Source organism: Fundulus heteroclitus, unplaced genomic scaffold (genome assembly GCF_011125445.2).
Source record: "Fundulus heteroclitus isolate FHET01 unplaced genomic scaffold, MU-UCD_Fhet_4.1 scaffold_63, whole genome shotgun sequence".
In the NCBI taxonomy this organism is placed as follows: Eukaryota; Metazoa; Chordata; class Actinopteri; order Cyprinodontiformes; family Fundulidae; genus Fundulus; species Fundulus heteroclitus.
In genome coordinates, this window is record NW_023397066.1 from 526,336 (window position 1) to 539,727 (window position 13,392).

Here is a 13,392-nt window from a genome sequence, read left to right on the forward strand (position 1 = left end):
CAGGTGTGTCTTTGCTGACACCAGTCACACCATCATCAGCGTAGAGACATAGTCCAGCGTGGTCCTCCGTCTGTCAGGATTACAGAGCAATAACCGCTGATAACTGCTGAAAGTACATTACTTGGTGCAGATCACCATTTTATCAGACATTGGTTCAGAAGATGAGCTTTTAACACGCTGAGAACATTACAGAAACCCAACCCATAAACCATAATTTAATGCTTATTAATTAGTTTTCTCTGTATTTGACAGACTAAGGCTGGATCACGTTGGCAGATGAAGCATCTGGAGTTCCTAATCAGCACATGAAGCTGTGCTAAACGTTCTCTGAAGGCACTAAGCTCCTGGTCAGAGGAAGCAAAGAGTGGAAAGACTGGAATGACCTGGAGATTTAAAACCTTTTCCAGGCTTTAAAGAAATGTAGGAATGTGGATATAAACAACATGCAATATAAATAAAAGAATTTATCGTTGTTGGAGTTAAAGCTCTGGATTACATGTGTGTCAGAGAGTGAAAAAATTAATAAAACTTGTGACTTTATTGAAATGTAAATCTATTAATTTCTATGTAAATGCTTACTAATATTTCTATCTTTGTTTAGGAGGCAAGAAAATATTTTGGCACGATATATTTACTTATTTTCACATTTGTTTAGGGCGTTATGATTAGTGATTTAGCCATTATAGGCCAGTTTAACGTTTTATGGCACCACAATGTTTTCATTTTAATTCAGAAAAGTGCCTGAAAAATAAAAATATATTTTGTTCAAGCATGTTTTTACTATTTATATGCATATTAAAATGGCCGAATAGGCTTTTACACTTTCAGAAATAAAAAGATAAAATATGCGATTAATTATAATTCATTTTTTTTATGGTTTAACAGGCATGTTTATTTGCCTTTGAATTAAACCAGTTATTCGGTTCATACTGTCAATATTTTTGGGTCGTCTGGCTTTAAAATGTGATGAAATGTGACCAGAAGAGACAAAAGTTCTGACCCAGATGGACCGAAGATTCTTTAGCTGAACGGGTCTGGATCTGTTCTGGAAGCTCCTGATTCCAGAACAGATCCAGAACATCAGGATGTTCTGCTGGATCGGCACCACCGTGGTGTTTGGGTCTCAGAACCAGGACCTGAAGCTTCATTTGGACCTGGAGCTTCATGAGGCCGTTGGTCGGGTCAGTGACCAGAACTCTGCCTGCAGCCGAAGCAACGACTGGACCGGCACCGCCGACTCCACAGTTTAAACCTTCAGAACCCGTCAGAACTTTCCAGAGCAGGTCCAGACCAGCTTTCCAGGTTTTCTTCACCTCCAGCAGCGATGCTTCCAACGTGGAGGAGAAGCAGAGGAGCTGCTGTGGTTCTGAGGAACATCCTGCGGGTCTGGCCCTGAAGACCCGGAGAACAAACCCAGATCCAGGATGGAGGCCCGACCCGATAGATCAGATCTCATCCTGGAACGTTCAGCGTTCTGTCTGATGATCCATTTAGACGTTTTATCGTCTTTAGATTTACTAAAAACACGACCAGAGACCTGAGGACCTTCAGTCTGCAGCTTTCCTGGTTCTGGTAGAACATTTAGATAAAAACAGTCAAACTGGACCGAACTAGTCCGGGCCTCCAGAACCCAGAAGTTCATGGACAGGAGGGATTTAATGAACTGTTTCATGGTTCTGGGCGGTTCTGGTCATTTGTTCTCAAACATCTCGGACCAGAACGGACCTTCAGTGTTAGGAAGAAACAGGTTCTGGTGCCAGTAGGAACCAGGAAGTGGTTACTCAGCCTGACAGAGCCGGACCTGACTCAGCGGTCCGGACCGCGGTTCTGACTCAGTTCTGACTCAGCTGCTGGTTTGGGCTGTTTTTGGCAGGAGGAAGCTGCGGTTCTGCCAGGTCCAGATTTACGCAGTTCTGTGACGACCCGCCTCTCCTGTTCTGGTAGAAACAGGCTTTTATTTTGAAGGGTCTGCATTCCTGCCTCTAAAGGGTTAATTTCCTGTGAGGCCGTTTTATTCCTGGTGTTCACCTCCAGGTTCTGGTTCATGACCCGAAACCCGACCCGTTTGGGAGCCTGGTGCCGGTTCCCTGAGCAGAGCTGAACTTTCACCCGGTTCTTCCCGTCCCAGTTTACCGGGAACAGAACCAGACGACATTCCAGGTCAGATGACGCAACGCTGTGAAACACCCCAACCGGACCTCTGCAGAAACGGGCCTGGACCGGTTCTGTTCACTCCCATTCCTCAGGAGTGACATCAGATTTCACAAGAACTTCTCTCCCAGTGAGTCCAGCAGAACCGGAGGAAGTTTGGTCAGCGTCTGGTTCTGAGGAAACGGGTCAGAACTCAGTCGGGTTGAATGTGAAGGAAGAACAAATACCATCAGAACCTCTGGTCCAAATAAAGGAAAGCTTTTATTTCTGACATGTTTGGTTCCTCTGGTGGAAAATAGAAAAATAAAATCATTTCAGAACAAAAAGACACAATTAAAGCGGGTCGGTTCTTCTGTGAGCAGAACCGGACAGTTCTGCTGGTGCCATAAGTTAAAGCTACAGGGTGAATAAATAAGTACCGGAGTCCATCAGATATGATCTGTTACTAGGTTCTGGTCAGTGTGACCCGGTTATATCAGAACCGACACCTCGGCTCTCTACAGGAACATCAGAACCGGTGCCGTAAAGTCCGGAGCCGGTCCAGTCGGCGCCTCAGCTCTCGGCTCTGCTCTGTCAGCTCGTCCTTCTCCCTCAGCAGCCGGCGCTCCTCCAGTCGGACCTCCCGGACCAGCTCGGCGGCCCGTTTCAGGATCAGAACCTTTGGCGCCTTGGCGTTTTGGGCCAGCGCCGGAACCTGCTCCCTCAGAGCCCGGAAGCCGGTGCTGAGCTCGCGGCGCCGCTGCCGCTCCAGAACGTTGTGGCTCCGCCGCCGGTCCACGTCCTCGCCGTCCGACCGCGGGCTCCGGCACCGCCGGCCCAGAACCGGAACCGCCGCCGCCATCTTGGCCCGCTTCCCAGCAGGCCGCGGGGCGGCGTAGTTGTGCTGCTCCACGTCGACATGGGAGCGCTTCAGAACCAGAGGCTCGGCGCCGGAGCGGCGGGGCGTCCGGGTCACCGTCACCACGTCCACCTCCTCTTCCTCCTCTTCCTCCTCTTCCTCCTCTGAGGACGGAGACACAGACGCTGAGTCCAGCTCTCCTCTCAGAGGACCCAGGACGCAGCAGGACCAGGACTCACCGGACTCGCTGCTCAGCGGCGGCGTCTCCAGGCTCGGTTCTGACCCGGTTCCCTCGGCCCACGTCGGCTCCTCGCTCGCTGGGCCGACCCGGAACACCTCAGAGGGGTCGACGCACGCCGCCGCCGCCGCCTGGAGGTCCTGCAGGTACTCTGCGTTGACCCGGCCCAGCTGCGGGTCCGGGTCGGCGCCGGTACCGGACGGGTCCCGGCGGGCCCGCAGCTGGGCCAGCCGCTGGGACACGGCCCGCTCCAGCTTGGTGGCGTCGGCGAAGCTGCTGCTCCACATGCAGTCCTGGATGACGAAGGACCGCAGGAGGAGCGGGTTCTGGTCCTCCTGGAGGAGAGGGGGGTCCGGGGGAGGAGGCGCCCGGCTGGGGGAGGAGGGGGGAGGAGGCGCCCGGCTGGGGGAGGCGGGGGGAGGAGGCGCCCAGCTGGGGGAGGCGGGGGGAGTCGGCAGCAGCTGGAACTTCTTCCAGATGTCCTCGCCTGGACCCGGCAGCAGCTGGCGGTGAGGAGGAGGAGGGTAGAAGTCCTCTTCCTCATCCAGGAAGAAGCAGGGCTGCTCCCAGTCCTGGTCCCAGGTGGACCCGGCCAGCATCAGAACCATCCTGGACCTGAGGGGGAACCGCAGAGGTTAGACCGGACCTTCACCAGAACATCCTAAAAGAAACTGGACCTTCTCCAGAACATCCTCAGTAAACCGGACCTTCCTGGTTCTGGTTCTGAGTTTATCTGAGAGGTCCGAGCTGCTGATTCCAGAAGTACTGAAAGGCGCTCAGGAAGGAATGAAAGGTTCTGGAGGTTCTTAGGAGGTTGAGGTCCAACAGAACCTGGTTCTGGTTACACCCAGCTGTGTGCGGGCCCTGGGAATCGGGCCGGTTCTGCGGTTCTGATCTGCAGGTCAGACACTGAAATGTCTAACTGTGGTCTGAGGTCAGTGAACGCATCACCCAGCAGCGGGTCTTTAAATAAAAACCTGCTGCTCTGAGCGGAACCAGAACCGGCCCAGTTCCCAGGGCCCGCTCACAGCTGGGTGTAACCAGAATATAAAAATAATAACAATAATTAAAAATTAAGCTGTTTCACGTAGCTCAACCTAATGTGAGACTCTTTTCATTTAAAGAACAACGACAGGAACTCTGACGGGTCCAAATGTTCAGGTTATCTAAAGCCACACAGAGAACCGGTGGGTTCTGGTTCTGGTTCTGCAAGGAAACTCAGAAACTGCAGCTGATCCACTTACGGCTGTCAGGTGGTTCCGGAAGATGAAGGTCCAAAAGTTCCGGCAGGTAAAGGTCCAAAAGTTCCGGCAGGTAAAGGTCCAGGTGGTTCCGGCAGGTAAAGGTCCAAAGGTTCCGGCAGGTAAAGGTCCAAAAGTTCCGGCAGGTAAAGGTCCAGGTGGTTCCGGCAGGTAAAGGTCCAGGTGGTTCCGGCAGGTTAAGGTCCAATCTTTAAAGCTTAGCAGCAGAACCTCAGAGCGAACCGGTCCGGTCCGGATGGGCTGACCTGTTACCGCGGTACCGGTTCTGCTTCTCAGCCAGAATCTCCGCTTCCAGCCGCGCTGCAGCTTTTTATCTCCTCGGAGTTTCGCTTTCCACTGACGTCACATTCTTCCCGCCACTTGCCTGTTACGTCACGACGCGAAGCGGCGACTTCACTCAGCCTCTGAGCCGCTGGCAGACATCAAAGGCGCTCGTTGACGGAGCAGCGGCAGCACCGCGGCCTCGGTACCGGCTCCGGTACCGGTTCTGTCCGGGCCTAAGGACGCGCTTCACGCCGGGACTACTTTACGTCGCGGATGCGCGGTGTAACGGTCCGGGTGGTCCTCGCTGACTGTAAATGATGCGAGGGGACAAAGTTCCGGGAAATCCGAGCTTATCCACTGATGACGTCATAAAAACAAGGATAAACGGCCCAAATAAACAAACAAAGAAAGAAAACAAGGAAATGCGATAAAATCAACTGGATTAGAGGCGCTGAGCGCATAAATTAAATGATATAAACTAAGGAAACAAACAGGCGAAAATATCTATCTATTTATCTATTATAAACATAAAATATTCATAAAACCTAAGATTACAGTTAAAGCTTTAAAGCTAAAATACATCAAATGAAAAGTATGATAAAAAATAATAATTGATATGAAAACAAACGACCCCAGAAACCTGAAACCATAAATTCTGCCTGAACTCTTGCTTTATACTGAAGAACATGTTGATTTATAAAATCTTATAAACATGAGTTTATTTTTTAATAATATCTATTATTAAAAACAAACAAAACAAATAAAAACAAATTATCCCAGAACCATAAAACCATAAATTCTGCCCAAACTGTTTTTAAAAATACATAAAAACATAATACACATAAAAAAATTATCCAATATTAAAACTAGTCAAATTGTTTTTTTATTATTCAGCACAAGTTTTTTTTTATGGGAATCTTAATCAATAAAAAATAAACCTTAAAATTTGACACATTTAAATCTAAATAAAATCCAGTAATAAAGCGACGCAGCAGCCAGAAGGTCCATTTTCAACAAGCGGTTCTGGTCCTTCTGATGTTTTAATGTTAGGTTTTTTTATTTAAAGTAAAATCAACTTTAGTTCTGTAGAAAATGACTGAAAACAGGGAAATGATAAAAAAAACAACAACAAAAAAAAAAAAAAACACGTCTCACCAAGACTGGGTCAGCGGTAGTTTATTTATTTCTCACATTCTTATCGCCCTTAAAAAGAGATTCTTCTTCTTCTTCTGGTGATTTTCCTCGTTAAATAAAGCTTTAATGAAAAATGTCTCATTTAGCTGAATGTTTCTCATCTAAAAGCAGAAATAATAAATCGAGCTTCATGGCTGCTGCTGACCCAGTGGACCCAGTGGGATCCACTCAGAATGTTCTGGCTGCTCAGGGGAACCGTCCTGCTGGACCAAGAAGACGAGAACATGAGGACAGAAGACATGGAGAACAATAGAGACAAGAGGACAGAACCAGGAACCAGAGTTTGGGCTCCAGAGGAGAGGAAACCGAACCAGAACCACCATGAGCTCTGAAGGCAGGAGAGGAGCGGATCCGGACCGGACCTGGATTCAGGCAGGAATCCTGGAGGTGAAGAAACATCTAAAGAGGAGCCTGAGAAGAAACGGTTCCACCGAAATGGGACGACAGGAGAGGAGCAGAACCCGTGGAGGTCAGAACCTCTGCAGGACCGGCCCAGCAGAACATGTTCTCCCCCAGCAACACTGGGTCTGCTCCTGAGGAGGAGGAGGAGGAGGAGGAGGAGGAGGAGGAGGAGGAGGAGGAGGCATCTGAGCCATGAGCAGATCATCAGAATGTTCAGTAATCAACCCGGCTCTTGGTCCAGATAGAACCTCATGGTCCAAAGAGGAACAACTGGAGCAGAACCAGAACCCATCCTGCAGCTCTGATGCTTCTGGTGCTGAACGCAGGAACCTAAACGATGAAGATTACCAGGAGTAAAGGAGCTGCAGCAGGAGCAGCCAGGAGGAACCTCCTCCTCCTCCTCCTCCTCCTCTTCCTCCTCCTCTTCCTCCTCCTCCTCTGGACCGGCCAGAGCCGCCATGTTCTCCAGACGGACGGTGAGCTGCTGAACCAGAACCGTTAACTGAAATGATTTAGTGGCATAACTGGAGTTATTCTCTAGGAAAACTTCATTAAAAACCCAAAATTTTATTTCTATTTATTTTTAGGTTTAAAAATGAATAAACACATAAAACTTTAAAATAAAAGAGGATGGACACATTTTATTGTCGTTATTTGTTGAAGATTGTGGAAAATTGTGTAGAAAAATTCACTTAGTTTTAAAACAATGATGCTGGTACTTTAGTGTACTTCTGTTGTGGAAACTGAATCCAAATATTCCATGATTTTTTTTTAAAAAATTTGTCATTATATCCTATTTAGAACATTAGTTTCTTCAGTTTTTTTACAAGCCAGAGTTTTTAGGAGCCAGAGTGGAGGGTCCAACGAGCCTCTAGCAGCCCCGGAGCCGCAGGTTGAGCCACCCTTCTCCCTGAAACTGCTTCTCTGGCGCCCTCTGCTGGCGAAGATAACAAACTGCTTTCATTTGATGACATTTTCCACCTCCAGGAGTGAATGCTGCTTGTCTAGACTTTGATGCAATCAACTGGTTCCCTTATATAGCAATTTTTCCACCAATCTGTATAATATGATTGATTTTGTAAAGGGCCTTTAGATGACATGTTTCATGAATCGGCGTTATATAAATAAAACTGAATTTTTTATAAATATTTATTCTCAGATGTTGAATGAATATAATCATTTACCTGCAGCAGCAAACAGGACCACAGCAAGCCTGGAGGAGGAAACATTTAACCACACACACACACACACACACACACACACACACACACACACACACACACACACACACACACACACACACACACACACACACACACACACACACACACACACACACACACACACACAGGAGCTGTCTCCCGGGCAGCTGTAGCTCCGCGGCGCCCCCTGGTGGTCACAACGCCTCACTGCTGCTGGACCCAACAGAACCTCCTCATGTCAGTCAGCCACAGCTGCAGAACTTGTTCTGAACGTGAGGTTTGGATCGTTCTCTTCAGCGAATCATCAAAGGATTCACGGCTGGATAAAAGAAATAAACTTTAAAATATGTTCTGCTTTAAAACATTCCTGTCGATCGTTGCTCTTAGTTTTTTTTTTTGGAGACATCTGTTTTATTTAATAATTTTCTTCTTTCACAAATTTATTGGATTTGTGAAAGAAGTGTGTGTAGTTGAAATGACTTGGTTCTGACAGAAACAGCTCATCATGTCTGGGTTGTTATCCTGACACTGGAAAAGTGCTAAAGCACGGACTAGTTCGTTACAAAGAGTTAAGCGTTCAGAGTTAAACATTCAGAGTTAAACAGGTCTGGTACAATCTGAATAATGATTGTACCAGACCTGACTGATGTTGGGCCGTCAGCAAACTGTCACAGTATTTATGCAAACAGAGGAAATAACAGTGAAGCAGCTAAACGCGTGCTGAGATAATTAAAGGGAACTTTTCATTGGGTTACAATAACAGTAACAACTAGAACCTACAGAGATGCAGGCTGGGCTGTAAAATGTTTACACAAGACTCTTATGATCATTATGTGGGTATTAAGGGAGGCTGTAGAACAGGTGGAGGTGTTACTATGGTTACCATGGATCAGCTGCTCTCACCTGTGACTTCATTAAAACGCTTTAATTATAAAAACCCTCAGGACACATAAAACGGAGCGTTCTGGGGTTCCTGATCCAGAGCCTGCAGGTCTGAGAGCATGGTTCTGGTTCTGGTTCTGCTGTCTCCAGCATCCATCCATCTCCACTGAGCCTCTGCTACATACCCACATGGTTCTGGTTCTGGTTCTGGTTCTGCTGTCTCCAGCTGGTCTCCATCTCCACTGAGCCTCTGCTACATACCCACATGGTTCTGGTTCTGGTTCTGGTTCTGCTGTCTCCAGCTGGTCTCCATCTCCACTGAGCCGTTGCTACGTACCCACATGGTTCTGGTTCTGGTTCTGCTGTCTCCAGCTGGTCTCCATCTCCACTGAACCTCTGCTACGTACCCACATGGTTCTGGTTCTGGTTCTGCTGTCTCCAGCTGGTCTCCATCTCCACTGAGCCTCTGCTACATACCCACATGGTTCTGGTTCTGGTTCTGCTGTCTCCAGCTGGTCTCCATCTCCACTGAACCTCTGCTACGTACCCACATGGTTCTGGTTCTGGTTCTGCTGTCTCCATCTCCACTGAGCCTCTGCTACATACCCACATGGTTCTGGTTCTGGTTCTGGTTCTGCTGTCTCCTGCACGTCTCCATCTCCTCCTCTGACCCAGGGTCCTCAGCAGCAGCAGAGCTCCATGGAGATCTTCTGCCTGCAGAGACTCACATCTTCAGCCCAGACACAACAGCAGAGACGGCTTCCGGTACACTTCCGGTTGACCTTTTAAGGAGATCTCTTCCAGTGAGCGCTCTCTGCTGCCACCTGGTGGATCTCCACAGCTCCTGCATGCGCTGCTGTCCAGGTTCTGGCTTCAGACTTCATTGTTCAGCTTTTAATCTTCACAGATTCTCCTGGACCCACTGCTGATGGAGCTGAGTCTTTGTGTTTCATCAGGTCTGCACTGACTGTGTATAAAAGTCACCATCAGTCTTTTACTTGCCATATTTTCAAAAATATTATAATTTATGTGAGAACAATTTGATGTTTGTGTTAATAGAACTTTCATATCTATAGTTATACATGTGTTTTTATTTTTTTACATAGGGGGTCACACCTCACCTCACCCTCAACACATAAACGGTTCTGTCATAATTTTTGCTGAAGTTAAATATCAGAATGTCAATTTTTCCAGAAGTCTGGTGCACAGAAATGTAGAGAAGGTGAAATCAGAGGCTGGAGGGATTTCATGTGTAAACACTTAAACATCTCAGGATGAGAGTGGAACCAGACCCGGCTGCAGGAAGAAATTAAGGGGGGGCTTTCCATTCTTTCAGGGGGGCCACACTTTTTCATCAAACAAATCTAAAGAAAACTAACAAAAACAATAGTGTAGTGCTGCGTCCATTCAAATAAGTCAAAGGTCAATTATAAATAAGTGTAAACATAATCACTGTCAGGATGAACATTAACTGACGTAAACATTCATGTAGGAGAGGCAACTACAGCAACCAGGGAGCACAGATCAAAACAAAGCATGTTACCATTCTGTGTGTGTCTGTTAACTGTGGCGTTATATATGTGCCGCAGGGGCGGTTCTAGACAGGGGCCAGCAGGGGCCCATGCCCCTGTAGAAATGGCCCTGGCCCCTGTTATGGGCACTGTACTAAAAGCATGATGTTAAATAAACTTCTCATAATTATTTGCAATGGCAAAAAAAAAACATAACTGATTGGTCACTTTGACCAATATTATTTTTTACCTATACAGCTTTACTCTAAAAAGAATTTAAAACTTTAGATGTTTCACGTTTAGCTTTAGCCGTATTGAGCTGGGGGCAAAGTTTTCAACTGCTAGATCAGGACTCTGAAACCTGCAGTTCCAGAGCCACAAGTGGCTCACTTAATATTATTACAGTTAAATATTAAGTTATTAATATTTAACTGTAATAAAAAGTTAAATAGTTAAATATTGCCATTTTATTGTTTTTAAATTTTTTTGTTCTGTGCCCCTGTGAAAAAACACTGGCCCCACCTTGGCCCCCCTGGTAAATTTGGTCTAGAACCGCCCCTGATGTGCCACATGAGTGCGCAGGAACCAATCAGAGCGCACAGTGAGACAGGTTTTCAGCTTTGAATCATCAACTCTGATAAACTCTTCTCATCCCTCTGTCCATCATGCTCGGTTCATCTCTGCTCGCGTTCAACCTGCTCCTTCCACGCTCAACCCGCTGTGAGCCGCTCGCTCGGCTCTTTCTCCGCTCACGACATCATGAACTGTCCACCTCACCAGCCAATCACAGACAGGAGTCTTTCCATCCAATAAGAGTAGGCTTGCAAACACTTACTACTAATCTGGAGGGACAGACTATTGTTGTATAACAAGACCCTCCGCAGAGTTAGAGCAGCATATTTTTCATCATTAATTGAAGAGAATAAAAATAATCCTAGATTTCTCTTTAGTACAGTTGCCAAACTTACCCAGAGCCACAGCTCTGTTGATCCATCCATTCCCTTAGCTCTTAGTAGTAATGATTTTATGGGATTCTTCATAAATAAAATTGATGCCATTAAAAATAAAATAATTGGCATCCTCCCAAACATGATTACCTCGTCCTCAGTAAGTGAGGCAGCATTGGAGGAATCTTTAGAATCTGTGCAGTGTTTGAACTGTTTAGAAGCAGTAGAGCTTTCTGAGCTATCTAAAATTTTAGCTTCATCTAAACCTTCTACCTGTATGTTAGACCCAATCCCAACCAAGTTGTTTAAGGAGGTATTCCCTCTGATCAGTGGTCCTATTTTAGACATGATTAATCTATCCTTAGTAAATGGATATGTACCACAGGCTTTTAAAGTAGCTGTTATTAAACCTTTACTTAAGAAACCTTCTCTTGATCAAGATGAGTTAGTAAATTACAGACCTATATCTAATCTTCTTTTCTTATCTAAAATTCTTGAGAAAGTAGTTGCTAATCAACTTTGTGAACATTTACAAAGTAATGACCTACTTGAGGAGTTTCAGTCAGGCTTCAGAGCTCATCATAGTACTGAAACAGCTCTGGTGAAGGTCACTAATGATATTCTCATGGCCTCAGATAATGGACTTGTGTCTATACTTGTCCTGTTAGATCTCAGTGCTGCGTTTGATACAGTTGATCACAATATTCTCCTACAAAGACTTGAACATACTGTAGGGATTAAGGGGAAAGCATTAGGCTGGTTTAAATCTTATCTGTCAGACAGATTCCAATTTGTTCATGTTAATAATAAATCTTCCTCAAACTCTAGGGTCACGTGTGGAGTACCACAGGGTTCAGTCCTTGGACCAATTCTCTTTACTATATATATGCTTCCGATAGGCAAAATTATCAGACAGCATGGGATTAATTTCCACTGTTATGCTGATGATACTCAGCTATATTTATCCATAAATCCTGATGAATCCAATCAATTACTTCGACTGCAGTCATGTCTTGATGACATCAAAAGCTGGATGACTTTAAATTTCCTGCATCTAAATTCTGACAAGACCGAAGTTTTAATCTTTGGGCCAGAGTCCTCAAAAAATAAAGTTCTTAACCAATCACTTAATCTGGGTGGCATTAATCTGGCCTCTGGTAATAAAGTAAAAAATCTTGGTGTTATTTTTGACCAAGACATGTCATTTAAATCCCATATTAAACAGGTTTCCAGAGTTTCCTTTTTTCACCTCCGGAATATCGCCAAAATTAGAAACATTCTGTCCAGGAGTGATGCTGAAAAACTGGTCCATGCATTTGTTACTTCAAGGCTGGACTATTGTAATTCTTTACTATCAGGAAGTCCACAAAATGCAGTTCAAAGCCTTCAGCTGATCCAAAATGCTGCAGCAAGAGTTCTGATGAAAATCAACAAGAGGGATCATATTTCTCCAATTTTAGCTTCCCTTCATTGGCTTCCTGTTAAATCAAGAATAGAATTTAAAATTCTTCTTCTAACGTATAAAGCCCTTAATAATCAAGCTCCATCATATATCAGAGCTCTGATTACCCCGTATGTTCCTAACAGAGCACTTCGCTCTCAGACTGCAGGTCTGCTGGTGGTTCCTAGAGTCTCTAAAAGTAGAATGGGAGGCAGATCCTTTAGCTATCAGGCTCCTCTCCTGTGGAACCAACTCCCAGTTTTGGTCCGTGAGGCAGACACCCTGTCTACTTTTAAGACTAGGCTTAAAACTTTTCTTTTTGACAAAAATTATAACTAGTGACTCATGTTACTCTCAGCTACCTTTATAGTTTTACTGCTATAGGCTTAGGTTACTGGAGTATATCAGGATCTAATTTTCTCACTATATTGAGTTCTACTGTTCTTCAATTATGCATTATGTGTTGTCATTTCTGCTTTAACTTTCTGTTCTCTCTCTTTTCTCTTCATAGTAGGTACACCTGGTCTGGCGTTCTGTTAACTGTGACATCATCCAGAGAAGACGGCTCACCCGCTACTACCATCTAATGTAGAACAGATTACTAGATCAATGTGTGCTTCTGTGCTTTTTTGTTTCTCTTGTTGTGTCTCTGTTCTGTCTTCTGTAACCCCAGTCGGTCGAGGCAGATGACCGTTCATACTGAGCCCGGTTCTGCCGGAGGTTTTTTTTTTCCCGTTAATGGGTGGTTTTTCTTCCCACTGTCGCTTCATGCTTGCTCAGTATGAGGGATTGCAGCAAAGCCATGTACAATGCAGATGACTCTTCCTGTGGCTCTACGGTTCCCCAGGAGTGAATGCTGCTTGTCGGGACTTTGATGCAATCAACTGGTTTCCTTATATAGGAAATTTTTGACCAATCTGTATAATCTGACCCAATCTGTATAATATGATTGAACTTGACTTGTAAAGTGCCTTGAGATGACATGTTTCATGATTTGGCGCTATATAAATAAAATTGAATTGAATTGAATTGAATTGAACACATCATTCAGATGGATTAA

At 45.5% G+C, this 13,392-nt stretch overlaps 1 protein-coding gene across 7 annotated transcripts; it reads right to left on the minus strand.

Annotated features, from left to right (window-relative positions):
* Positions 1-2,388: 2,388 nt before the first annotated feature.
* Positions 2,389-9,170, minus strand: LOC105922834 (transcriptional regulator Myc-1). Of its 7 annotated transcripts, none has more exons than XM_036133516.1 (3): positions 8,771-9,170; positions 7,534-7,870; positions 2,389-3,842 (listed from the first exon to the last, which is right to left on the minus strand). In XM_036133516.1, exon 3 carries the CDS (start codon positions 3,833-3,835, stop codon positions 2,660-2,662), a length of 1,176 nt encoding a protein of 391 aa, XP_035989409.1. In that variant the 5' UTR covers positions 3,836-3,842; positions 7,534-7,870; positions 8,771-9,170; the 3' UTR covers positions 2,389-2,659. The 7 variants fall into 7 exon arrangements, with proteins under 7 accessions (XP_035989409.1, XP_035989410.1, XP_021170014.2 ...); XM_036133517.1 differs by lacking the exon at positions 8,771-9,170 and adding an exon at positions 8,455-8,757; XM_021314339.2 differs by lacking the exons at positions 7,534-7,870; positions 8,771-9,170 and adding an exon at positions 4,472-5,426 and having other exon boundaries at positions 2,389-3,144; positions 3,229-3,842.
* Positions 9,171-13,392: the final 4,222 nt, after the last annotated feature.

Coding starts and splice junctions, on each gene's coding strand:
- LOC105922834 (XM_036133516.1), bottom strand. CDS start 3,835: ATGGTTCTGATGCTGGCCGGGTCCACCTGGGACCAGGACTGGGAGCAG.